General features: G+C 41.4%; 1 protein-coding gene and 9 pseudogenes across 1 annotated transcript, besides 9 other annotated features; all 10 read left to right on the top strand.

Moving 5' to 3' along the window:
* Positions 1 to 26,521: part of a sequence feature (sequence corresponds to BAC RPCI93-1I18) that runs on past both edges of the window.
* Tb927.6.5470 lies at positions 554 to 2,119 on the top strand (annotated as a pseudogene).
* Positions 2,417 to 2,437: a sequence feature (AT_rich).
* Tb927.6.5460 lies at positions 3,829 to 5,081 on the top strand (annotated as a pseudogene).
* On the top strand, positions 6,473 to 7,945 carry Tb927.6.5450 (variant surface glycoprotein (VSG, atypical), putative; the record flags this gene model as incomplete). The annotated part of the gene is made up of 1 exon (XM_840543.1): positions 6,473 to 7,945. One exon carries the CDS (start codon positions 6,473 to 6,475, stop codon positions 7,943 to 7,945), a length of 1,473 nt encoding a protein of 490 aa, XP_845636.1.
* Positions 8,287 to 8,357: a microsatellite.
* On the top strand, positions 10,064 to 11,551 carry Tb927.6.5440 (annotated as a pseudogene).
* Positions 11,774 to 11,812: a microsatellite.
* Tb927.6.5430 lies at positions 12,572 to 14,009 on the top strand (annotated as a pseudogene).
* Positions 14,357 to 14,378: a sequence feature (AT_rich).
* On the top strand, positions 15,783 to 17,339 carry Tb927.6.5420 (annotated as a pseudogene).
* Positions 17,578 to 17,660: a microsatellite.
* On the top strand, positions 18,667 to 20,162 carry Tb927.6.5410 (annotated as a pseudogene).
* Positions 20,217 to 20,245: a sequence feature (AT_rich).
* Positions 20,285 to 20,307: a sequence feature (AT_rich).
* Positions 21,197 to 22,178, top strand: Tb927.6.5400 (annotated as a pseudogene).
* Tb927.6.5390 lies at positions 22,375 to 23,967 on the top strand (annotated as a pseudogene).
* Positions 23,981 to 24,020: a sequence feature (AT_rich).
* Positions 25,779 to 26,410, top strand: Tb927.6.5380 (annotated as a pseudogene).

The following is a 26,521-nucleotide window of genomic DNA, read 5'->3' as shown; positions in this document are numbered from 1 at the left end:
CATGCAAAGCACAGACCTATATACAGCAGGCGGAGGAAAAAGCCTATTTAGTGGAGTCACTGAAAAACCGATCAAAATGAGGCGACGCAAGTGACAAAAAACTTGTAGAGGAAAAGGAAATGCAGAAGTAAAGAAAAATAAGAAGGTACCGTTATCAAAGGCATGCACAACCTGTCGTTAGAGTCCCTATACAGACAGGAAAAGGAGCGCCAACGGCACCACTAAGGAAAACTGAAAAAGGAAAAATACTGCGGTGGAATGAGTCAAGAACAGAAAACAAGAAACCGTAGCAAACTGACCGATCGCCACTAGGTCAAAACTAAAGAATATCGAACAAACCCGTCGGAGTCGCGGCAAATAATGTGTGAAAGATACATTTGAGAGACAAACCGGTCAAGAGGAGCAGGCAGGCAACCATAAGGTAAGCGACCGCCCCTGCTGCAAAAGACAACTAAGCCGCTACATTGTTGTAACCACCAGCACACTTTATCACAATGTTTGAAGACTAGCAACACGAAACCGACCTAGAAACAATACTCAAGCAGAGTAGAGTATGAACTGTGTCGCGATTGAAGTCGTCCTGACGTTCGCGCTAAACCTGTGGCGGTGGCCAGGAGAGGCGACAGCCGGCGACGGCGTAAACATAGCGGAATTCAGCATCCTGTGCGAAGCTGTTCTACTGGAGGACGCAGACCCAACAGTTGAAATCTGCGCAGCGGCCGTGACCGACGTAGAAGTTAATGATATCATACAGCTTAATGTGTCCGCCGCACCAGACAGCCGGTACTCCAAATTTCCAAAGGAGACCCCCGCCGAGGAGCCAACAGCAAAGACAACAGGGTGCAGCGGCAGCAGCGACGAAAGCGCTTGCATAGGTAACTGGATGAAGTGGGCGACAGCCAAAGCCAATTTGCTGAAGAGGGTCACAGCGGAACCGCATCTAAACACGGGCAACCTGAAAAAACACCAGGCAGGAGCATCTAGGTATATCGCAAACCTGCAGCTGCTAGCAGCCGAAGCGGAAGCGGCGCTGCGCGAATACAACTCAAATGTCCGACCGAAGCTTGTCAAAGAAAACAATGCAATAACAGCAGCAATCAAAGCGGCATTGTATGGCAAAGGGGCAGGAAAAAGTGACGGCAGTGACGGCAAAACTATGGGTCTATTAGGGACGCGAAACACCGACTGCAAAACGCCTTCTGCCGGAAAATCCATATTGGGAGACCTTTTTTGCTTGTGCGCTGTGGACAGTACACACAATCGTTGGCAAAACCCTGCGGTTTTGATACTCCAACAGCTGCAGGCGGCGACTGGGCAGCACTCGGTTCAAGCTACAAAACAGCAACGTGGTCAGAAATAAAAACAGCATGCAAACACAGGCCCAAGCCAAAGCTTTCAGCCGACACGTTGCGCGGTATACAAGGCAAATTCCTGAGCAAATTAAAAGGGAACCCGGCACTGGACGAGGCGACGCAAGCAACAGCCTACCTAGGCCAGCACAATGGCGGCAACTGCGGAGCAGCGAATGCAGCACGTTGCGTCGACTATGGTAGCGCTCTAAAGCCGGCAACAGGCGCAGCAGCGATAGCTTGGTACGACCAGCTTACAGAGGCGGCGGCGACATGGCAAAAGGCGTGTAACGACGACAAAGCCTACAGACAGCGGCCAAAAACATTACAAAAGCAAGCACACCAACTGTACTCCATCCTATCAGTAGATGACACCACGACGAGCCAGCAAAAATCTGGAACCAGCGAGCAGGCACAAAAACATGGAACAAAAAAGATTGCACAAAACTGGAAAAATCGGAGTGCAAACCCGATGTGGGTTGCAAGTATAATGAAGCAACGACTAAATGCGAAGAAGATCCAAAAAGTCCAGTTTCTAAACCGGACCAAGAAGCTGGAAAGACAAATAAAAGCTTAAATGCTCCGAATATGGCTCAAAAGACAAATGTGAAGAAGTCAATAAAAGAAAAGAAAAACCTGTTTGTGCATGGAGAAAGGGAAAAGATAGCGAAGATGATAAGGGTACAGAAAAGTGAAGAAGTGGTAGTTTTCTCCTAAATAAGAAATTTACTCTGATGGATGCTGCTTTTGTGAAATTAGCAGTTTTTTAAGGACTTCATGAAAGTTATTAATTTTCATTTTCGGGAAAAGAGTTTGTTTAAATTTTTTATAATTTGATATACTTTAACACGTTTTGTCAAACATAAAAAATTTCTCGATATTATGAAAACTTAGTAAAATCTGTGTGATAGAAGGCTATAAGTTTGTATTAATATGATGATATGGTAAGGAAAATGAGTGCCATTCAAATTTTGTCACTTCAATTATTTTATGGATATTAGTTACGGTCATAATAATATTAATAGTTAAAATAATAGGGATAATAAAATGAGAGTGTAGTGAATGTGTATATAATAATATTATAATAAGAGCAGTAGCTGTTAAGAATACGTTCAAATACAAAATAGAGGTAGTTCAAAAAGTTGCGAGGGTGAAATGGTAGTAGATAAGGTAGTGAAAAAAGAATAGAGGAAGTGATAAGGAATATTATGATATAACAAGATAAACTGATGAAATATACACAATGTCAGACACAAAATGACTAAGGAATCATAATAAAAAAGAATATGGAGATAAAGATGATGAATAGTCACAGCAAAATGGAACGAGGAAATGATGGTTTTACCCTTTGCGCGGTGATGCCATAAGCGAATTTTGCTGACTAAAGTGTGTGAGGAAATTAGCGTGAATAGGATAAGAATTACTGCACATGGACCAATGGAGGATCTCTATAAAGTTGAAAAAGGTACTGTCAATGACCATCCAATTCGGCAATGGAATACCTGCCGTACATTAAGGCCTTTGAAAAAGCGAGTAATCCACATAAAAGCTTTCCCTGATGCAAAACTAACGTACCGTATTAATAAAACAAAAGCAAGAAGGAAGGAAGTTTCGTTACCAAAATTACCCTGTCTGAAAATGCATCGGACCAAACCAAAGTCATATTATCACAAAAAATTTAAAAGCTTAAATGGTGATCGTGATGAGAAACAACGTTACTTGTTTATTGAAATACCATGCGGCGCAGAATTGCCGCCAAGCAGAAGAAATAACAAAATGTAAGGTCTGAAGTTTCACTTATCGGAGTATGTACTGTATGTTGGAGGTACAGGGAGACAGAGTGAGTCAGAAATTAATGCAATATATTAAAACACTATGATATTATATTTAAAAATGGACATTTATTGAAAATTAAAATTTATGCTGAAATATTTTTATAATTTCCACGTGTTTCCGTGTTTAAAAAGACCTTTTTGCAGCTTGTGTATATGAAAGACACAGACATAAGAGGAATAAGTTATACCTAATCGAAGTATAATATAGTATACACGGTTTTTATACAAAAACATAAGGGGGAAACCACAAAAAAAATAGACCTATCTAACGGTATCGGCCTAACCGTGATCTGGTACGTCAATCTGTAAATTTGCCATTACAACAAGCATCAGTATCAAAATTTGACGAGTACCCTCATGATACCTACTAGTTCATACAATTGACTGCAACTGTGAGGCAAAAGGCAGCCATTCCTCTGGTGTTGCTAGCACATATGAAACCACCGATCTGATCTGCTCTGAAAAAAAAGAGAATCGGCCCCTCTACATTTATAGTCTCTACGATCGCAATACGCAATTTTTATTTTGCCCTCGAAGCCGTTGAACATCTAGTCCACAAAATAAACAAGCGCTGCGGCACTCACTAAAATATCACAAACACACACACACATCACTCGAGCATAGCTTAAGGACATGCGCTTGCTATGCGTAGCGATACTATGCACGTGGGTAGCCTACCCAACAGCAGGCCAAACATAGTAAGTGGCCAGCACAGGGTGGAACACGCGGCGCTGTGCAGGTTTGCAGCGACGGAAGAAGTAGGAAGAAAGCTACCAGACGCACCAGCTGACTTCAACACGCCATATAGATTCATCCAAGCGCTCAATATGTCGGTAACACCGGAAACTTGAAAAAAATATTCATCAAAACAGAGGAGCCCAGAGCCTATTACAAAAACCCTACCGAAGCGAAACAAAGCGACAAAGGTTACAAAAACTGGGACACCTGGATCGCTGCGCTCAAAAAACTTCACAGGGAACCGTTAGATGAAAAAATAAGAGAAACCGGTATCCTTTAACTTACTGGGCAGCAAGAAGAAGCAGCAGCACTGCATCTAGCCGCAATCGCTGCAGGGTCGGCCGCAGCGATACAAGCACTCACCAAGCCAACTGCGGAAGCGGGTGCATTATCCGAGACCGCGATCCAAACAAAACTGAAAGAGATTGTGTATGGGGCGGGATCAGCCAACGAAAACAGCGTAACTGACATAAATGCATTCGGCCAGGCCGCACAAGCCACAAACAGACAAGAAGTCTGCAAAGCTGAGGAGGCAAACAAAAAAGTCAAAACCGCGATTGCGGCATTAGCGTGCATCTGCGAGAAGGACAATGGCGGGTCTGCGGTAGCTGCGGTGTGTACAAAACAAGCAGATGGGGCTGCTGCGTGGAACCCTTAATCGTCGGGACCAACGGGGGGTGGAATGCAAGCTATAGCCAAAATCTGTGCTTCAGTGAAAGCAACCAAATTCGTGTTGGCCAACTTGTCATCAGCTATAAAGCAGCTGAAAAGTCTAATCAAAACAGATAAAGCCCACGGCTACCTAGGGGAATACCACGCAACAGGTTGCAACGGCGACAGCAGCGGCTGGATCTGCGTACAATTAAAAAATTACTCCAGCGAACCAGAAGCAACGTTGAGAAAAGTGAAATGGATCCAAGATGTAATGCGATTGGAGCGGCAGTTATCAGCAAGGAACCGATACACCAAACAGACAGCATCCGTAACTGCTGTATTACAGGCGGCCCAGGCAAACGCAAAGCGCCTAGCGGCACAGGTCAAACTTACCGTCAAAGTAACCCTGGCGGTGGGAGCAGCAGAAATCAAAGCAGATACTGCAGAAAAAAAGGCGGACTGCAATAAACACCACGGAAAAAATGCCAAAGGAGTAAGTGTGTGAAAGTGAAAGAGATGATATATGTGCAATTTGGAACGCAATAAAGGCTTCATGTGTCATTATATAAAAAGAAAAAGGAAATTAAAGTTAAAGACACCATCATGCACTGTAGATGATATTATTTTCCTATTAAAGATAAACAAGATATGTGCAGAAACAGTTAATGAGAAAAGATAAAGACAAAAATAGCCGTAAAGAATAAAAACACATCACCACAAAACACCAGAAGATGTTTACGAAGAGCATCAAGTAAGAAATGATACACCCCCACTACTGTACTGATTCAAAGGCCAAACAGTAAAGCCTTTTAAAGAGAAAGTAATACATTTGAGGGTAATCATGAGGCCACTGTTAAAAGCACGCAAAAGCGAAGAGAGTGCAGGGATAAAAGCGCTGTTAGCGCCGATATTACACATTCCCAAGTGGTATCCAACTAAAAAGATAACAGATAATCACAAGTGTGAACAAAAGGGTCTTCATTCTACAAGAAGAAACAGCACCTGCTTATGATAACCAGCATACTTATGAGAATTTCCATAAACTAGAATCAATAACAAACCACAAGATTTGAATTTTAAAGTGCAGAAATGTGTGTGGTATTTTCAATGGTAAAAGAATTGGATTTACGCAACAATAAATGCCATAAATATAGAAAATCATAACTTGAAATTATAAGTAGTAAGTGTTATGCTATTCTGAATCTCTTTGTACACGATTAAAAACTTAAACAACGAGGTCAGTAGCGCAGCGAAAAGTTTGTGGCTGAAGGCAACCAAAAAAATGGAAGGCAGGGGGACGGAGTTTAAAAGAGTCAAGGAAGAGTTGAAGCAAATATGATTCAGAGAGGTGAAAACAAGTATACATATCAACGCCCCCGTATTTTAAGAAGGCAGAACAACCAACTTAATAAATCAAACACCCTTCAAGAACCAGTTAGTCAAAGCCATACAGACGTTTAAAACAACTTTTAATCGAGACGTTCTCTACAATCGACTCAGTTCCTCATCTAAAAACTCGACTCAATAAAACCAAATTAGTCGGAGAAGGAACAAAAAGCAAAGGCCAGAAACCCGTCTCGCGTAGGAAGTGTGGAAAAATAATTAGAGAAGGGTCGCTTTGCCTGTTCGCCAGCCCGTAACCAGAAAGACTGAAACAACGAGTAGCGCGACATGGGGCACCGCCTCCAGCCTGCGTGTGAACAAAACCTTTAACAGAAATTTCATCTTTACAAGCTATGTCGGCTAGGAAAGGCTACTGGCAACAAATAGGACCATAAGCACACGCAGAAATTGACAGAACTAGTTCCCCAACCGTATTTTCTCCAAACTTTAAAGGATCTACAAGTACAAAAGAAAGGCATAAGCCCTACCGCTGAACAACAGGAGCCAACTGCGATGCACCACTTTCAACTTCAGCTTCCGTACGTCGAAATATTGCTGATGGTGGCAACGCAGCCAATAGCAACCAACAAAGACTCAACAACGGTCAAAGCAGCCTGTCACGAGGTGGCTTTCAACGACAAATTGGCAGCAGCGTTCAAGCAGAAAATAGATGGACTGGCAGCCAAGAAAAGTCAATTACTCAAGGAAGCGGAAGCACTGGACGCAGCTGCATGTCTAGCAACAGACCATAAGACCAAAAAAGCGACCCGGATGCTAGCGTCAATAGGGAGTTCTAGAGCGGCTGCCACTGAAGCAAATGCCGACGCTGTAAAGCAGCTAAAAGCTAGTATCGAAACTCTAAAACGGAGAAACGCTCAGCTCATGGCAGCAATCGCATTCAACACCAAAGGCGACTTGACAATAAGCCACGATGCTTCAGCGCAGAAATCCGATCTAATAGGCGGGGCCGGCGCTAAATCATGTAGTGTAACGATCACACAGCCACCTAAGAACGAGCACGGCTGCCAATCATCACTCGTCAATGACCCTGCCATCAACGACGACGTAAACAACGTTCAAAACCTTGATTCGTATCAGGCGATCCACGACAAGGCTTTTCAATTAACAGACATAGCAGCCGACATAGGCAACAAAGGCGACTACGGTTCGGCCACGCCGGCGACCCACAACAAGAAGATAGCATGCGTCGACACTGGCGACAGAAGCAACAAACTTGGAAGCGTTGCTAAAGGCATAATCCTAACAAACTTCGCCCGCAAAGCCGACTGGAATACGCCAACTAAAAACACGATAAAAAGCAAAGGAGACGGTACAGACTGTGAAGACGACCAGGACTCCGACAAGAAAGCTTTTGTAACAGCCAAAGCAGCAGGGTATGCCATATGCAATGGCCGCAGGCAGACCGTCACGGAACCAGAGACACTGAGCCAGTTAACTATGGACGCCCTAAAGGAACAAAAAGATGTGCAAGAAGCCGCAATGCTCATAACAGCTGGACCAACGGCGGAACTCCCAGACACCGACAAACAAAAGGAAGCAGTAGTAGCACTTGTAGGTGAAGGAAAAACAACAGTACATGACAAATTCTTAAAGGACATGGAAGCAAACAAACTAGATTTCAAAATCGGCGACAAACACGTTAACAAAGGTATAGTGTCGATAAGTGGTACCGAGGACTATGCAAGAGCGATAGGCTTTTGTTTAGGAGACCAATACAGAAAAGAGAAAGCGCAGAAGAAAGTTGAATCAGTCACAGCAGCAGCACCGGAAAATAACAAAGAATGCAAGGGAGAAACTGACGAGGGCAAATGCAACGAAAAGGTTGGCTGTGAATTCAAAGATGGAAAATGCGAAGCTAAAGTTACAGAGACAACAGGGACTAATGGTAAAATCACAAACACCACCGAAAGCAATTCTTTTGTCATTAACAAGGCCCCTATTTTGCTGGAATTTTTAGCTCTATAAAACTTTTAAGAATTATTGGTTAAATATTTTTTCTCAATTTGTGAAATCTACGAAATTTCCTACGTTGAGATAAATTTCTATAATTTGCGAAATTTTTATACTTTTAAGATTTTTTAAATGAGAATTGTTTAAATTAGTAAAACCTTAATAAATAAGAAAAATATGAAAGCCAAGTATGAAATTTTCCCCTTAGTGGAAAGTAGTGTGGCGATAGGGTATGAAAAGAAAGTAATATTATAATTTTGTTTATTTAGTTTATTTTGTGGATATTAATTAGTGTTATAGTATTTATAATAAAAATAATGAAAGGAGTGTGTTGTGAGAGTGTACATACGAATATTATAATAAAAACAGTAATAATAATAATAGTAATAGTAATAATAATAATAATGATAGTTATAGTAATAGTGATGGAAGTGGGTGTTGTGACTGTGTTATGAGTATGTTTATATACTAATATTATGATAAGAGCAGAGTGATCACCGCAGAAAAGGGTCAAAATAGAAGCACTTAAAACAAAGGCATGTGGACAATGAGAGTAAGTTAGAGGGAAGGACAGAGATTATAAATATTTTTGAAGAAAATGCTGAAATACAGAGAAAGAAATATATGTGAATGGAAAATGTGCATTTGGAAACACTATTATGGTGGTGGAAATCACCATACATGAGAAGATTATGTTTTGGAGGAATGAGGTATAAACTTAGTCCATTGTGTACAAGCCAAACTGAGTCTCAACAATACACCTAAAGAGGCGGAAGCGGAAGAAACAAAAAAAGGTTACTACCAATATACTATCAATAATTCTTCAAGAATGCGTCATTTCCACTCATAAAAATATTATGGATACAAAGTAGTTAAAAAGGGAGACACTTGCTAATAGTAACCATACAAGTGTATAAAACATCGTCTCTTACACGATCTAACCAAATCGTTGAAGCGACGCCTCAATAAGCAATGGGCGACCAAGAACAACGTTGCACAAAGTGCCAAAACCAGCAGCAATTTTAGTCCTACCAGAACCACAACAAAGAATACGTCAAAAAACCTACGAAAAGTTGCAAATAAAAGATTTATTTATTTACAAGATAGTTTAGAGACAGTGAGTCTCAGTGCCTCTCATAATCGGCAAAAATGATAATGTTGTTAGTTGGAAGTGACGTTTTTAGTTTTTTCTGCAACTACGCCAACCTAGCATGTAAAAATTGAACCTTAAAGGCACATTTATATGAATAAAGACGACTGTACATGAAAGAGTTCAATTAAGACCATTACACTCAACGGAGCTCAGCAAAATAACCGTTCCTGAATAATCTTTTTTACCCCCACAGCTTTCTGTGTCGTTAACTTTAAAGGCAATGAAATAATAGTGAAAAACGCAAAATGCTTGGCGCATAAGAAGGAATAAAGCGATTTTTGATTTTGAGCGGATAGCCCAGAGCACAGAAAATAGTATGACCAAGACAAATACGAGAATACTAAGAAACCAAGGAATGAAGGTCATAATGTCAACTCCAGCTTATAAAATGAAACTTGCTGCTAGATTAGCGGTATAAATGACTCCAGCTTTACCTCCATACAAAACGAAAAAAAAAGTGGAAAAAAGACAAAACAAAATGAAAGCAACAAAAAAGCCTAGCATGAATCATACTTCAGTCAAACATAGATGAAACTAGTAACACGAGTTATATAAAACATTGTTCATAATGACATGGACATGTGACGCTACCTCACGGAGGAGCAAGGTTTTTTCGAAGATCACTGGAAGTGGTAACAGCGGTATATATTTTATAAGTTAATTAAAAATGAAAATACAAAGACAGTGCGTCCAGATGCAATGTGCACTCTACAATAGTGGACAGTGGAGCAATCACAGAAAGAGACAAGCAAAATAATAGCAACACGATACCGCTGTTTCGCAATAAATTTCATTTTTTATATGCTTTAACAGCTGCAACAGCGACGCCGCCACAAAGGAGACGCAAGGCAAGTAAGCAACAATACTGGCATCACATTACAAGAAAAGGAGAGTGACGATACGTGAGCCAAGCAAACCCCAGAAACCCAAAGCTAGCGCACACGCCACAGCAGACACGACGCAAGTCAGGCACTACAACAATGACCAAACCTAATCAGTATACCAAGGCGACTCTCGTACTAATACAAATTTTAATAGGTGCTACGGAAAGCCATGGGCAGGGCGATATAGCCACAACCTACGAAGCAGCGGCTACCAAGCCCTGCCACGAGATAGTTTTCCTAGAGAAAGTCATTGACAACGCCAAGAAAAGCTCAAAGAAAGCAAAGGACCAGATGCGCGACAGAGCCAACGACGCAGCTCTGTTAGCGGCAGCGATGTGCGGTGAAATAGAAGCAGGCACCCGGGCGCAGTACCAAGCACTAGCAACGCTAACGAGCCGGCAACTGACGCTAGCAATAACCGAAGGCGTCGAAGCCGACAAGTTGACAGCGGCACTAGCCGTACTGCAAGCTCTTCAGGCACAGACGAGACTTGTGCTCCACCGCGGTACGGCGCCTCCTCAACCAACAATAGGCCAGCACACAGGAACAAATCCATCCAGCATAGGCGCAAGTGCGGGGACGCCAAAATTGTGCGGATTCAAGATCACCACACAACCTGCAACACACGAAACCTGCTCCAGCATCGGTGCCGACAACGTTAAGCTGCAAGCAGCTGCGGACAACCTAAAAGCGCTCAAGGCAATAAAACTGGTCCCAGAGAAGGCGAGCGACAGCATAACAATCCAAGGAGAAGCGCTCCACATCGGCAGCCTAGCAACAAACAATGACAACTTCAATGGCGGGTTTTGCAGCGCTTCAGACACAGCACCTAGCAGGGCTACGAACAACGCGCTCGGTATAACAGCAGTAACAACGGTCCCGCTCGAAACGACATTGGACCGTCACCAACTTGGGGCGACAGATGGACCAAACCAAAAGTGTGTTGAAAATACGGGGGAGGCTTATGGCACGGAGAAACTAGCCCTAACACACAAGTCGGTCGGCTGAGCTATTTGTGAAATCCGCGACAATGAAGTAGCTACGATCGACAGCTACTTAGACAAGGACATAGCCGACCTTCTGACTGACTCGGAAGCCCAGAAAGTAGCAGAACTGCTGTTAACTGGTAATATCAAAAAAGATGGAAGTGAAGACCATAAGAAAAACGCAGTTAAACAGTTATTTGGAACTGACAAAGGAAGTTTACGAGAAAGGTTAATAAACCCCTTAAAAGAAAAACACATAAACTACAAAGTAAACGACGAAATTTCCAAGAAAACCGTAACCGCAGCGGCAAGCGATGCAGATGGACACGCAGCCCTCGCGGCATGTTATGAGCAACGTCACCGCGACTCGCTTAAGAAACAAGCCGCACCAACAACAACCGTATCAGTAGAAAAATGCAAGCCAGACACAGAAGAAAGTGAATGCAAAAACGATTCAGACTGCGACTTCAGCGAAGGTAAATGCAAATTTAAAGAGGGTGTGAAAGCAGAGAATGATGCAAAAACTACAAACACCACAGGAAGCAATTCTTTTGTCACTAACAAGGAGCTACTTTTTTATAATTTTTTTCTAGAATAACAATTTAAGAGTTATTTGTAAAAGATTTTTGTTCAATTTTAAGAAATTTATAAGTTTGATATATTACAACACTTTTGCCAAACCTTTGCAGAATGTTGGAAAATTAAAAAAAATATTCGTCATAGTGGCCCTCGGTTGCATTTGATAGGGTAGTAGGGCATAAAAATGAGTGACATTCTAATTTACGCTCTTCTAATTATTTTACAGATATTGGTTAGGGTTATAATAGTAATAATAATAGTATTGATAGTGATAATGATATAAAAGTATTGTGAGTGTGTGTATATACAAATATTATAATATGAGTGGTAGTGAATAGTGAGTGTGTTGCCAAAATAAAAGCACTGAAAACAGTGGGAAGTGTTCAATGACAATGAAGTAGGGGATGGGACTGTGAGTATGAAAGAAATTGAAAGAGAACAAGGGCTGTTATTATAGGGAAACACAGAAAGGGAGAGATGGAAGGAGATTTAATATGTGCAATTTCAAAAACAAGCATGAAAATGGGCATCATCATACACTTAGATAATAATGGAGAGGATAGTAAAAGAAGGATAAAATGCAGTATAGATGCCAAATAGAGTCAAAAATCATCAACAGAAGAGGTGATAAAAGATGAAAAAAAGGAAAGAGCACATGTAATGCAGAAAAAAAGGTAGGCGCACAGCAAAAAAAATAAAGAAAGAGATTGAGCTACAAAAGTAGCACAGATATGGATAGACGCTTAAGTGCAGATGGTAGAAACTGTGGTTTTTAATCTGGTTGCAATACTTAATTTTAAACGGAAAGATTGTGGCGTGGTTTTCGCCTCCCGAACATGTTATTTTCGGTAAAATGGAGAAAAGGGTAACGGCAATTTGAAAAATGGGGGGTGCGTTTAGGTATGCATTTGTAAACAAATATGAAACTGAAATACAAAAACAGAATAAGACAACAGTTAGAGCAAATTAGCAACAAAATCAAACCTCCCCTCATCACACCTCGTTTAAAGCTGGAAACCGTAGACCCTTTTACTCAAACATGGCAGCAGTAAACGAACAACACCGCAACGTGGTAAGATTCTTACCGGTCCTCATGATATTATTTGCGGTGCCGGCTGCAGTACAAGGAACTAGTCCAGCACACAGCGCGGCAAAAGCTGTCACCGACATTTGCTCAGAGGTCCAATACATTCTTAACATTGTGGCGGCGTTAGAAAATAGGGTAACAGCAGCAGAAGAAAACCTAAAAAAAACTAACTGACGAAAAATAGATGCATTCGCTGGCGACAGCGGCAATCTGGCCAGGGCCCAAATACGCAGCGTATGCTGCATTAACGGCACTGGCGACAGGCCGGACGCTAACGGCTGCCACTGCGCTGCAAACGAAGGGGCAGCAGCTGAGAAACGCAGCAGAAGCAATCCGCAAAAGGGCCTACCAACTGCAGGTGTTACAGGCAGTAAACCCAGCAGCGGCACCGGTATGGACGGTCAGTGGCGGCGGATCAACAAGCGCAGCTGGAAGGTTTGGAGGGTCAACTGAAATCTGTACGTTAACGACACCAGCAAAAACTGGCAATAACGTCGCCTGCGCAGTGGAGCTGCAAAACAAACAGGACCTCGCAAATGCTGCGGCAGAAATCGAAAGCGAAGTAGCCATCAAAGTAACAAAGGATTTAATGTTCGGCCGCCGGGGTCAAACGCTCAAAGAGGAAGCCAAAGGGACACCAACAACAGCCAGCGGAGAAAAAACAAACGACGGCAGGTGCGGCACAACCGGCACCACAAGCAGCTATGCATCCAACGGCCTAAACGCTGACCTCAGCTACACATCACCGACGGACGAACAACTGGAGGACCAAGACATCAAACGCCAACCAAGCACAGGAAACGGATGCGGCAGCGAACCGGACAAGAAACGACTAACCGTCACCAAGGACCGACTAGCTTACACGCTCTGTAATGCCCGGAGCATCACGATCCACTCGCCAAAACAAGTCACTAAAGAAACGATTTCCAGCCTAAGCAAAGACCCTCAAATGCAAAGAATCATGGCAACATTACTGGTAAAGCAACCTGTAAACAACAAAGTGGACATAACAGAAGGCAAAACACTCGCCATTCTGAAGCAAGCTTACGGCAGCAGCGAAGATGCCCTAGAACAGAACTTTGTAAAATCCCTAAGCGAAGGAAGCGCCACAATAAAAATAGGGGACCGAGAAGCCACAAGGCCGATTTCCGAACTCTCCAAAGAAAAAAACTTCGCGCACACTCTGGCCTTCTTTACTGCAAGAATTCGTAGACGCCTTGCCACAGCAGAAAACAAGCCACAGCAGCCACCACCAGGGGTGACAGACGTTTGCAAAGGTGAAGCCGAGAAAGACAAGTGCAACAACACCCCAGTGTCCAAATATAATGAAAAAGATAGCAAATGAGAAGAAGAAACTGCGAAAACTATAGAAGCAGGAGAAACAGGTTCAAAATTCTCTGATAAAAAAAGCAAGAGGAATGCACCAAGGCTCATGGCTGCAAATAGGATGGAAGAACTTGCAAGGATTTCAGTTTTCACATCAATAAGAAACACACTGACTACTGCAGCTTATATGAGGTTGCTATTTTTGAAAAGTTTTTGAGAATTCGGAGGTTTTTTCCTCAATTTTATAGAACTTTATGAAAATTTGCCATTTTGATAGAATTTTATATATTTTAATACTTTTTTGACGAAATGTTGAAATTAGTGAAATTTGAAAAATTGTCATTATAGCGGCCTATAGGTACAAAAAAATGTAATGGGTTATGAAAATTTAGCGGTATTATAATTTGGTTGATTTTATTAATTTTAATATATTGGTATTAGTTAGGGTCATAATAGTAATCATGATAATGATAGGAGTGTGTTGTGAGAGTGTATATACGAATATTATAATAATGGGAAAGTGTTGCAGAACTTCTGGAACAAATAATAGAAGTAGTAAAGACAGAAGGGATCGTAATGAAACAGAAAAAAAGTACCCACTGTTTATTCGACGTTGGGCCAAGGGAAAAAGGTTACAAACCTGGTGCTGAGGGAAATGGTAGCTGAGAAATATGCCGCAGTGCTATGGTATTGTTGTGTAGAAAGATGAGAGTGCTAAACATGGATATATCAGAAGGGTATAGAGAATAAGAATAGGGGTTGCTCCGTGTTAATGTTCCAAAAGCTTTGTCTTATCGGTGACAGTAGAATCAAACGATACGATGCGTAATAACAGAGAACAAACATCAAGAGAAGAGTTACGGTACCGCAAGAAGGTGTAGGAACAGCGAATCATAGTATACCCTAAACGTATATGGATTTAAAAAGTTATGAGATTGGACGAATGTTTCTACGGTTTTTATAATGCTGCACGCAAAGGTGTGGGAAGACAATTTAAATGTAAATTTTAGTACATGGGAGCCGTAGTAGCTTAGAAGAGTATATTACAGTCTACGTTAGTGTGTAGAACCCTGCAAAACTGAGTCTTTTCCCTGATTAATTTTAACCTTCTTACAGCTTTCTGTTTTTCAAATATAAAATGGGGCAACAATAGTAAAGAGGAATGAAAGAAACAAAGGTATTTGTATTTCAGCAGTCATAAATAAATAAAAAGTGCAGGTGACTGCCAGCAGACACAAGCGTAACTATTAGCCAGGTACCAAGATCATGAAGGAATATCCACGTCAACTACCGGCTATTTCAGCGGTTAGTGCAGAGTCAAACACTCAGAACTTTTGATAAAAATACAGGACCAGAAACAGCCAAGAGGCGGATACAGCAGGAAGAAATAAGAAAGTACGGGAAAAAGTGTGCTTATCGCAAAAGAACGAAAAACGAAGCGAGAAAAGTAATGTAACGACATCTTTTTATGAAGATATAGTGTACCAAAGGCGAGGCGGTAAACGATATGTGAAGCAGCAACTGACAAAACATCTAGAGAAAAAACTTCAAACCTACTTCAACCAACACAGACTGTATAATCAAGAAGCCAAAACGACAAATATCAGGGACAAGCAAGTCGTGAAAGGAAGTAAGGGGGATGTTCGGTAATTGTTCGCGCTCTGATGCCTTACAATTTTATAAATGGCACTTCTTTCTCCCCTCCCGTTCACATCCTTAAACTCAAACTAACAAAGCAAAACGGGCTTCCACATAGGCACAAAAATTGGATCCTAAACGGGATACGAACAGATATTTGTAGAAAAAAGTACGAATCGGCATAGAGACAAAGGCATAGGCAGCCACAACAATTCTAGTACCTCAACCGAAGAAGTTAAGCACTAAACCAATAGTAAAGCCAGTCATTCTTTTCATTGAAGTCTGCGGTGGCGTGCAGAGCGCTTTTAACCCCAGAAAAGTCAAAGACTTTTGCACAGAAACATGGTACACACCGCAGCTGATCACGGATCTCAAGGAGCGAGCACCGCAGGCGGAGCCAGCCAATGTCCAAAACAACGCCAACGTTAAGCTTTTTCAGTTAGCAGCAACCCGATGCAAGGGAAACCCACAAGAAAAGGCATATGAGGCGTTGCTAGCTGCGGCAACACAAGAAGCCAACCAACTAGCGAGCCGAACACTTACTTTCGCAAAAGAGCAGGCGGAGGAAATACAAAAGCTGTCACAGCGCTGGGTCTGGCACACCTACAGTATAGCGCTTTCATCAGTAACTGCACCGGCGCTAACCGGCACAGGGGCGTTGGAATCGAGCGGGGGCAATACACTGTTCATCTGCGGAAAAGCCAAACACTGCAAAGTCACGGACAAACTTCAGATAACAGCAGGACTAAACTGCCAAAACAACGCCCAAGGCAAAGCGGAAGCCATCACCGAAGCAAAAAGGGCTGGAACGTTGGACAAAATACTCATAAGGCAGGCAGACAGCCTGAAGATATTAACAACCGACACACGCATAACAGCAAAAGGAAACGGCAACGCCTCAAAATCGAACGCAGGCGGTTACAGCAATGCACCAGGATGCCACAACAACTCCGACTCAGTTCAAACCACGGCACAGCACGTCAATGGCGTGCTAGGCGGCCTAGCCGCCATCGCAACGGACTTCAAAGCAAACGCCATTGACCTCACTGTAGGGGCAGAAGAAAACACCGGCGCACACCACGAGCAAGACCACACCAGCAAAATTGAGCTTCTAGTCAGCGACACGCACCTGGCAGCGGCATTAAAGGCGGCTTTCGCCACCTCAATCCCAACCGCTGACTCCGCCAACAGCCTAACCACTGCGCAAGTCCTCAGCAACCCCGTTTTAAAGGCGTTTTCAAAAACATTAGCCGCCAAAAGTGAGGACAAAGCAACCGCTTCTTTATCCAACGAAGATGTCGCAGCAGTTGTGTTTGGAGACAAAAAGATTGACATTCAAACACTGTACATCAAGCATCTGGAAAATGACGAGATCACCATCAGCAGTGAACCTGAAATAAAAGGGTCCACGCAGAAATTAAGTGAAAGAAACTTTGCCGATGCAATGGGTTATTTTTATGCAACGAACCTAAAAAAAGCAAAGACAACTTCAGCAGGAGCTAACTCCGAGGGAGAGAGCAAAACAGATACAACAAACAAATCAGAAGAAAAGAAAGACGGGAGTAATACTGCCAAAGCTGTGTGCAGCAGTTTTCTAAACCATACAGAATGTGAAGCTGTGAAAGGAACGATCCCCCTGGCAAAAAGTCTGTCTGCGGTTGGATCAAAGGAAAATGTCAGGATTCCAGTTTTATAGTAAACAAAAAAATTGGCTTTGAGTATGACTGCTGCTTTTGTGAGTTTGATAGCGTTATAGTATTTTAAGGATAGTTGCTCAATTTTTTAACATTTATGAAACTCAAGAAATTTTGATATTTTGAGATAATTTGGTAAATTTGCTAAAATTTAATGTACCTTAATTAATTTCGATTAAAATGTGAAACATTTTTTGAGAAAAAAATATGCATGGTAGAGGTATATGAGAGTAAAGTAGCAGTATAGTGATATGGTATGAAAAGTAAGTGACATGTTTATTTTATGGATATTAATTAGGGTAATAATAATAATAATAATAATAATAATAATAATAATAATAATAATAATAATAATAATAATAATAATAATAATAATAATAATAGGAAAGTGTTGTGAGTGTGTGCATACGAATAATGTGATGATGAAGGTGGTGAAGACTAAATGGACAGCATAAAGGGAATAACTTATACCAATGGGAAGGATGCTGCTGGTGAGAGTAACTGAATGGTATAGCGAGTAACTGATTGACGAAGAAGATGACAAATATTGTTGAAGTAAACACAAGACGGCAGAGATAAGCATCAATAACGAAATGTACCAATTTTCAAATAACAATATGATAATGGGCATGATCGTGCACAAAAGAAGAAGAAAAGGGACAATGATGGAGGGGCATATTGAAGTGAAAAGACCGAATGGAATCACCATGTTATCTACAGAAGAAGTAAGAGAAGTCAAAAAAACGAAAATATGTAATTAATGACAATGTACAGAACAGCGCGTATGGAATGAAAACACTAGAAGGACCGATGATGCACTGTAATTAGCACAGAAATGGATAGGTTCAGAAGCTGGGATGATTGTAAACACACTGTTTTTAAATCTAAGTGTGGATTCAAATGTTAAACACTAATAATAAAAGTGACCTTTTCATAGACTAAATGTCTTTTCTGCCCTTTATTAAAGGAATATAAGATACACAGAGTATTTTGTATGTGAGGATTTAAAATGAATTAGCATATTGTAAATGGTTATAAAGTAGATTTTATGCTCTATAAGCAGCTGTCTTGCTAGCTATGATCCTCAATCGAGATCTAAATAACCTAATAAAAGCCCCAAGGAACAAACAGCATCCATGTTCCTGCGGCCAAACAAACTACCGGAGTTCGGCAAAATCGGTAGCAAGCCAACGCTTGTAGCGGCAATCGCCGCCGACCCCCGTTGCGCATCCGCCGATGATTCAAAAACGTTCTGTCAAAATCTCTTTTTATAACCTCACACACACAGAAAACAAGCCAGACCCCAAAAACTAGGCAACATCGCAGCGAACACAAAAGGCATAGGCAAAAGAACCGCTTTCTCCGCAGCGAAAGTAAAAGGTTTAAAAAATGACGAACCTTCAGAGCAATGTGCCAATGGCTACTTTTCTAATACTCCAAGCAATGTCAACTGCAACACAAGCCGCGGTTCTGACGGAAAGTAGCAAACTAGCCCAGCCGTGCGATGAAGCAGCCTACACAAACGATCTAGCTAAGAAGTTTGAAGAAAAATCAACAAGAATCAATCAACAACTAGCAGAACTAGGCCGGACCGAATTGAAGTGGAGATTGATGGCGGCGGTGGAAACAGACCCGGCAAAGAAAGCCGCTAAAGAAGCACTCGCTTTAGTCGCCAAGCAACGCGCAACCACAGCGAAAACCCATGCAGAAAGTGCACAAGAAAAACTGCAGCGAGCGACCCAAATTCTTCGGTACAGAGCAGCGGCGGTGCTAACGGCAAAGGCTCTAACTGACACGACAGGCAACACCCAAACAGCAAGTCAAGCGACGAGCGGAGCTAGCGGGCAACTTGGGGGCGCCGCAGCGTGCCAAATAAGCGTAGTAGTAAAGAGAGCAGCACACGGCTGCAACTTAAAGCAAATAAATGGGCAAGAAATAGCACAAGAAACGTCGACGATCGACCGGTCCTCAACAATAAAGCTACTGCCAGACAAGTTCTTCGAGATGCCTGAGATTACAGTTACCGCATTCGCAAAGGGAGACTCGGCGGGCACTCACGGAACAATAAACGCGAACAGTGGTAACGTCTGCACTGACAACGGCAGCAATGCTCGAGGCGACACACACGCATTGGCAGCAAAGGCAATATTTGTGAGACGAAGCGTACGACCAAGTAGAGCTTACAGCCGGCGCAGGGAACGCGGTTACGTGCGCGGAGCTCCCCAAGACAGATGACGCCCGAGTCCCGACCAGGGCAGAGGTAGCGGCCGTATCTGCACCGGGCTTACGACTACAATCCCAACGGCAGAAGACCTCAACCCAACAACAGGCACCGAAGTAAGCGAGCTGCCAGAAATGGCGACCATAGGCCGTCAACTACTAATCACGCCGGAGGAAATAAAGGCGATGCCAAAAGGCAAGGTAGCCGAAAAAGTAAAAGAAAGAATAAAGAGCATTTACGGCACAGGGCCAACTGACTTTAAAACAAACTATCTAAGTGCCCTGACAGTAAAACGAAAATACAACTTAGGCGACCAAAGTGAATCAGCTAGCATCGAAGAAATCATACAGAAACCGAATGCCGAAGAAATACTAGCACATTTTATAGGCCTCGATTACCGACGAACAAAAGCAAAAAATGAAAACCAGGGATCTTCAGATAAGGACTCAGAAAAGAAGACGGACACAGGAGACAAAACAACAGAAAAAAAGACGTGGATAATAAAACCACAACTGCAAATTGTACCAGCCATTTAACACAATATGCCAGCACAAAAGGACAAAATTGCAAGTGTAAAAATAATGCTTGCAAAGATTCCAGTTTTCTCCTCAATGAGAAATTGGCTTTGATGGCTGCTCCGCCTGTGAGTTTTGTATCATTTTGAGAATTTTTAATGAAGATTATGAAATTGTTAAATTTTTCTCCCTTATATAACTTGTTAAAATTTTAAAATTTGATATATTTTAACACTTTTTGATGAAATGTGCAAATTTTCAAAAACTCGAGAATTATAAAAATATAAAAATTTTGACAATGTGCGCAATGCTAGCATATAGATGTAAAGTGTCAGAGTGATAGGATATGAAAAATGAATTCTATTATAATATGATTGTTCCGTTTATTTTATGGATACCAGGATAGACTAATGGGAATAATAGTAACTGTAAAGAAAAAAGATGATAATGATTATTTTTGGAAAAAGGTTTTGTGAGTATGTATAAGCTACTATTTTCATAAAAGTATTAATGATAATGATAATAATACAAAATAAAATCACTTACAACAATAGAAAGGGTGTAAACTGAGTGAGTATAAGTGAGCATGAGTGAGTGGAAGAGGAACAGGAATATTTTCACAAGAAAGAAAAAATGCAGATAAAGAGAAAGAAATGGAAAAAGCACAGTTTCAAAAACAAATATGAATATTGGAATTATAATAAACAAGATGATTGAAGGACAATATGGGAGAAACAGAGTCCAGGCTCAGTAAAAATGGAACCTCTGACGTATCCACAGTGATGGAACGTGCATGATAAAATTAGATGATTGTTGTAGGTAACGCATCCACCAGCAGAAATCTTAGTATTTCTGAACCAATAACTATTACAACTAGCTGCCTTAATTTCTATAGCAATGCATGGAGTGGAAATGTGAGTTCAATGAAGAGATAAAATAATTTAGTGTGCAGAGCTATGTGTGGCTGAAGCTAACTACTAAAAAAATGAATTCACACTCAAACATAAAGCGCAGATAATAAGCATACAATCATAAACACATCTATTATAACAATATCAAGGAATTGCTCATATATGCAAACACAGTACAAATTAAAAAAACACCGTAGTATCACAACCGTCTCTTTTTCTTAATTTTATATTTTTTCTTATAATCCTTTCAAATTTTAATGGTAGATTAGGGAATGAACCCTGGTATCTTTGAAGCTTCACTATTACTCTTGCTGCTATCTTTGGTGTGTTTGTACCCAATAGCTTTTCAACATGGTGAATTAACGAAACAAAAATGAAAGAGAATGGGCATAAGAAACCAAGAGCGTTTGTTGTTGTAGTTCAAACTCATGCAACTCAAGGATGGTGTAGACTCATATTGAGTGACAAACTAATTCATCTTGAAATTGTTACAGTTGCGATCTGAAGTTTGTATAGCCATGTTAAGAGGCCTAGATGAGTTACGGAATTTTTAGAAAAACAGAATGCAAGTAATAAGGATATTGTTATAACAGTGAATGAGTTGATGTTATTGTTTCCTACCGTCAAAAATATGAAACCGCTGTGTAATATTCTATTCACGTCAACATCAGAGTGTTATGCGCCTCAGTTGGATTTGCTTATGAACTCAGATCACAGAGGGCATGTGGAGGGATGTTATTGGTTTTTCAATGTCAGTTACAGGAAAGAGAAATATAAAAAAATACCTCATTTGGTGAAATCACCTCCTAGTGGCAAATCCGTATATTAGGGGTGGTTGTTTAATAGCTAGGGTTTGAGAACTTAAAAATTTTTTAATATGCATTTGGAGAGTTATTGAAAGGAGGTAAGGAATGGCAGTCAGATAAGAGTATTTACAAGCCATTTCTTATTTGTAGTGCAACTCAAAAAGAAGCTGTTTGACAAAGATTTGTTTTGAAGTGAGGAATGATTGGGTTAGATTATGAGGAGAGATTCTTTTCTATTCTCAATAGTAGAGAGTTTAGAGAAGTGTCGTTTACTTATTTTGCTGACCAGCCAATTGAATGGGAAGAAAAAGCCAAATTGATTGTGAAAAATCTTACTTGGTATGGATATTTGGAAGGAAGGAAGTTTAGTTTTAAGAGTTGGGTAAAATTCAAACTCTTTCAATAAGTAGAAAGAAGTTGGATTTTAAATATAAAAAAATTGTGGTGATGGGTTTATGGAAGGGGCTTTGTTTACAACTAAAAAGTTTTTAAAATATTGCTAAGTCTAACTCCGGCGGCAAGACCCAAAGCTTTTAAATTTTAAAAAACTACCAAACAGATTCACGGCATGTCCAAAATAGCAGCGTCAACTATATCAGGTAAATATCCAAAATTTTGGAAAAGGTATCGGAAGCAACAACAACAACAGCCGATGCGGGGACTTGGATAAAAAAAATGTTAAATCTGCTCTAGTCGCGGTAGTTGTGCTCGCCACGAGCTTCCCTAAGATGCTGGCGATACCAGAAGGCGCCAACGCGGATGTATTTGCAAAGGTGTGTAAGCTGATTCAGCTACAGGAAAAAGGATCGGCACCTGACAGCCAGCAGGTGACTGCTGAAGAGGATCTGGCAGAACTAGCGGCGCTTAATATGAGCCTAAGCGACCCTGCATGGCAGAAGCTGTTTCTAAAAAAGGGAAAAGACAACCTCACGTGGAAAGAAAAACCCAACCATGCCAAAACGGCGTTCCCACATGGGGAAGACAGCTGGCAGGGCTGGGCAGATGCACGGCACATGCTTGAAGGAAATAACGACGCAGCCAAGAGAATCAAGGCCAGCAAGCTCAACAAGTTTGCCGAAAGAGCGCGAAAATTAGCAGCAACAAAAATGAACCAAATTCTGAACACTACGCTGGAACTAAACAATCAATTGAAAATGGAGGCGGCCGACATAGAGGCAGGCAAACAAAAAGCGGTAGCCGACAAACTAGCTGAAGCCATTTACGGCGAAACAAAAGACCGAGACAAATTCGCAACAAATAGCGGGACCGACAACGGTGCCGCAACAGTCACGGCATGCGCGCAGGAGGGCAAAATCCAAAATCACAACCCGCTAGCGTATGTGGCGATGTGCCTTGTGCTGGAAAAGCAAGGGGGCAACGACGGCCCAAAGCCACTCCGCAATTCGCAAGGGGCGGACAAGTGGAGTGCAGGAGGCAGCGGAGCCAAAGCAACCTACGACAAAGTGCGACAGAAGTGCAGTACAAGCGGAACGCTCCACGCAACGGCCTCGGCCCTGCGGGCGGCTCTGCAGGACCTGCATTCAGCGGTCACCATCCATAACAATGCCGGCTATCTAGGTTGGACAGCAAACGGCGGTTGCGACGGTGCCAGCGATACCGGGCTCTGCGTCAAGTACAGTACGACAATAACGGCACACGCCGACAAATGGCCGGAACTAACATTTTCCACAGCCGTCATGCAAGCAGCCGACCTACTGGATCGCAAGCAGAAGGCAGAACAACATCAAGAAACCCTCAAAAAAGCAATTGAAATGAACCTAAAAATTGCGTACAACATAGCGGACAAAGTAGAAGCGACAGCAGCAGCTCAGCAGACAGACGGAAAGGACGAAAGCGCGTCGAAGGCAGCAGAAGCGACAGCAGAATCGACTCAAGCCAAGAAAAAAGAATGCGAAGGAATAACGAAAGATACTGACTGCAACGCCAACCTTTATTGTACTTATCAAAAAGACAGCGCCGACGATAAAAAGTGCAAATTTAATGAAACCAAAGCTAATAAAAACGCCGTCCCTGTAACACAAACGCAATCGGGAGGAACAACAGCACCCTCAGACAGGTGCACAAAACACAAAGACAAAGCAAACTGTGAAAAGGAGAATGATGGTTAGAAACCCGGCAAAAAAGCCAACTGCGGATGAATTAAAGAAAAATGCGAAGATCCCAGTTTCCTTGCGAATAGAAAATTGGCTCTGATGGATTTTTTTGTGAGTTTGTAGCATTTTATGAATGTTTTTTTATTTTTATAATTTTTGAAATTTAATATATTTAACACTTTTGTTAATATTGGTAATTTTTCGGAAATTTTAAGAATTAAAAATCGGAAACTTTGGTATGTACGTACCTATGGCTCCAAATTATTAGTGTGATAGGGTATTAAAAATGAGTGCCATTCTAATTTTTTTATCTTATTTCTTTTACGGACATTAGTAATATACCGAGAACAATGATAATGATATTTATAGGAGAGTGTTGTGAGTGTCTGTATATATACGAATATTATAATAAGAGTGACAGTTCTGAGCGACAGGGAACCCATAATAGATGAAACCTAGAACAGTAGTAGGAATGAAGTGATTATAAATGAGTGAGTATGAGTAAGTGAGTAAGTGCAAAGGGAATATTATTAAGGGAAGATAGTGATAGCGAAAGATATGGAATATGCGTACTCAGAGACACAAACACGACGACCGGAATCTGCACACAAAAAATGATTGTATGGAGAGTGAGGAAGAAACATAGTTCATTGTGCAGGATAAACAGAGTCGCTACGTTATCCGCACAAATGGTGATAGTGAAAACTAGATAACGAAACAAAATACGGTGTGAAATGATAGAAATCTGATACTTAACAGCGGTGTTCAGGAGGAAACAAAGCATGAACCACCGCTGCTGCCCGTTGTAACTCCAACATGGATAGATGAAACTGCAGAGATAACAGAGACTTTGGTTTTTAATTTTAGGTTGAATAATAATTTTTAGCTTTGAAGAAGCAGGGGTATAATAAAAGGTTTGTGTAATTGTGAGGTTATTTTGAAGTCTGATCTCAATAAGATATCGTAATAGCGGCAAGCACTTGTGGAAAATAATATAGTATTATAGGGAGAAGGATTTTTACACTAGGACTGTTAATGGATTATGTTGGCAAGAAAAAGTAAAACAAAAACACGGACACAGCTTGAAACAGAATATATATGAAACAGTGGAGGAACACTATGAGGTGGAAAAGCTCAATGGATATACACCTCCAATTACATATCGGTATACTGGCAAGTAACTAAGACCTTTCAAGGAGCGTATAATTAACATAAAAGTGGTCGCATACCTTCAACTGTAGAAGCTAGTAAACAAAACAAAATTTGCAGAGAAAGCGCTTCCAATGTCACAATTTCCCAGTATTAATGAACTATCTCAACAAAAAGAGGGAACATAATCGGATTCGCTAGCAAAAATCAATCATTAACGGAGGAAGCACTAACCATACATAGTTTTTTTTCGAGTTAAAACTGAAATTTATAAATTAGAAAATGATAAAACAGAGCAAGAAGAGCAGCTTTTATATAATTTAAATACGTTTAAATACGGTCTGCAATTAATAGTATGTTTTTTTCGATTCAGTTTCGTGTCCTTTTTCTGGCAATGCAACCAACAGACTTGGATAAAGAATCCCTCTTTGTGTCCCTACAAATTTGAAAAAAAACCAACGAAACTCTCAAGGCAAATGTCGACGGCACTGTTTAACTTTGACAGCAACACAACTCCCATAAATAACTAATCTACTCACGTATACATTAACCTTGCATTCACAGTCCAACACTTAAGTGTTTGGGAAAGCAATAAGTCCTTGAGATTGGGATGTTCAAAACACAACATGCCTTAAATATTAAAATAATCCTGTTCCGTCACTCATAATACCTTCGCAAGGCAAGCAATATTCCTTTCCAAACCTTCAAAAGGATCTTCTTTCAGCAACAGCATAAGCTGAGACGAGATTCTAGGTATACCAACTGCTCTCTTGTTTTTAGCGGCAATGGCATTCGAACGAGGCGGTGCAACCACCAACGGCAACATACGAGAATTCAAGGCGCTTTGCGATATCTACCTGTTGTACAAAGCGAGGACCAAGCGGATCAGCAACGTACCGGCGCCAGCAGCGACAGAAATGATCGAAAAACTCACAAACTATAATATTTCAACGGCAACAGACACTTACTACGACAAACCATTAATACTAGGCGAAACAAGCGGCAGCACCAGCACCGGAGCAGCGGCAACACTGTGTATCGACTATACAGACGCCATTGCAACAAGCGGCAAAGGAATCACATGGCTGTCTAACCTGGACCAGGCGGCAGACCTGGTAGACAACGCAACCGGCACAGCGGCACACCTCAAGTTACTAGAAGCCCAACAGAAGCAGCTTGTCAGCCAAGCAGAACAGGCATATACCTTTGCCCGATATGCTGCTACAGTTCTCGCACCAACAATGCAGCAGACACCACTTCAAGGCATTGAGGCCAAACAAGAAGAAGCCGAAAAAAATTGCAATAAGAAAGACAAAGAGACGGAATGCACTCCCCCATGCAAATGGAACCCCGAAGAAAAAGATGAGAAGAAAAGTGCACATTAAGTAAGGAAGCCAAAGGACCAGTAAAAGGTGACATTCCGCCAGAAAGAAGCTGTTTTTGGATGGATGGAAGGCAAGTACCGCTCTACTAGTTTTCCTCTAGATAAAAAAAAAAATTGCCCTGATTACTGCTTTTTTGTGGGTTT

Source organism: Trypanosoma brucei, chromosome 6, assembly GCF_000002445.2.
Source record: "Trypanosoma brucei brucei TREU927 chromosome 6, complete sequence".
NCBI classification, from domain to species: Eukaryota; Euglenozoa; class Kinetoplastea; order Trypanosomatida; family Trypanosomatidae; genus Trypanosoma; species Trypanosoma brucei.
The sequence above is the reverse complement of the archived record's forward strand: the minus strand, read 5'-3'. Positions and strand labels throughout refer to the sequence as shown.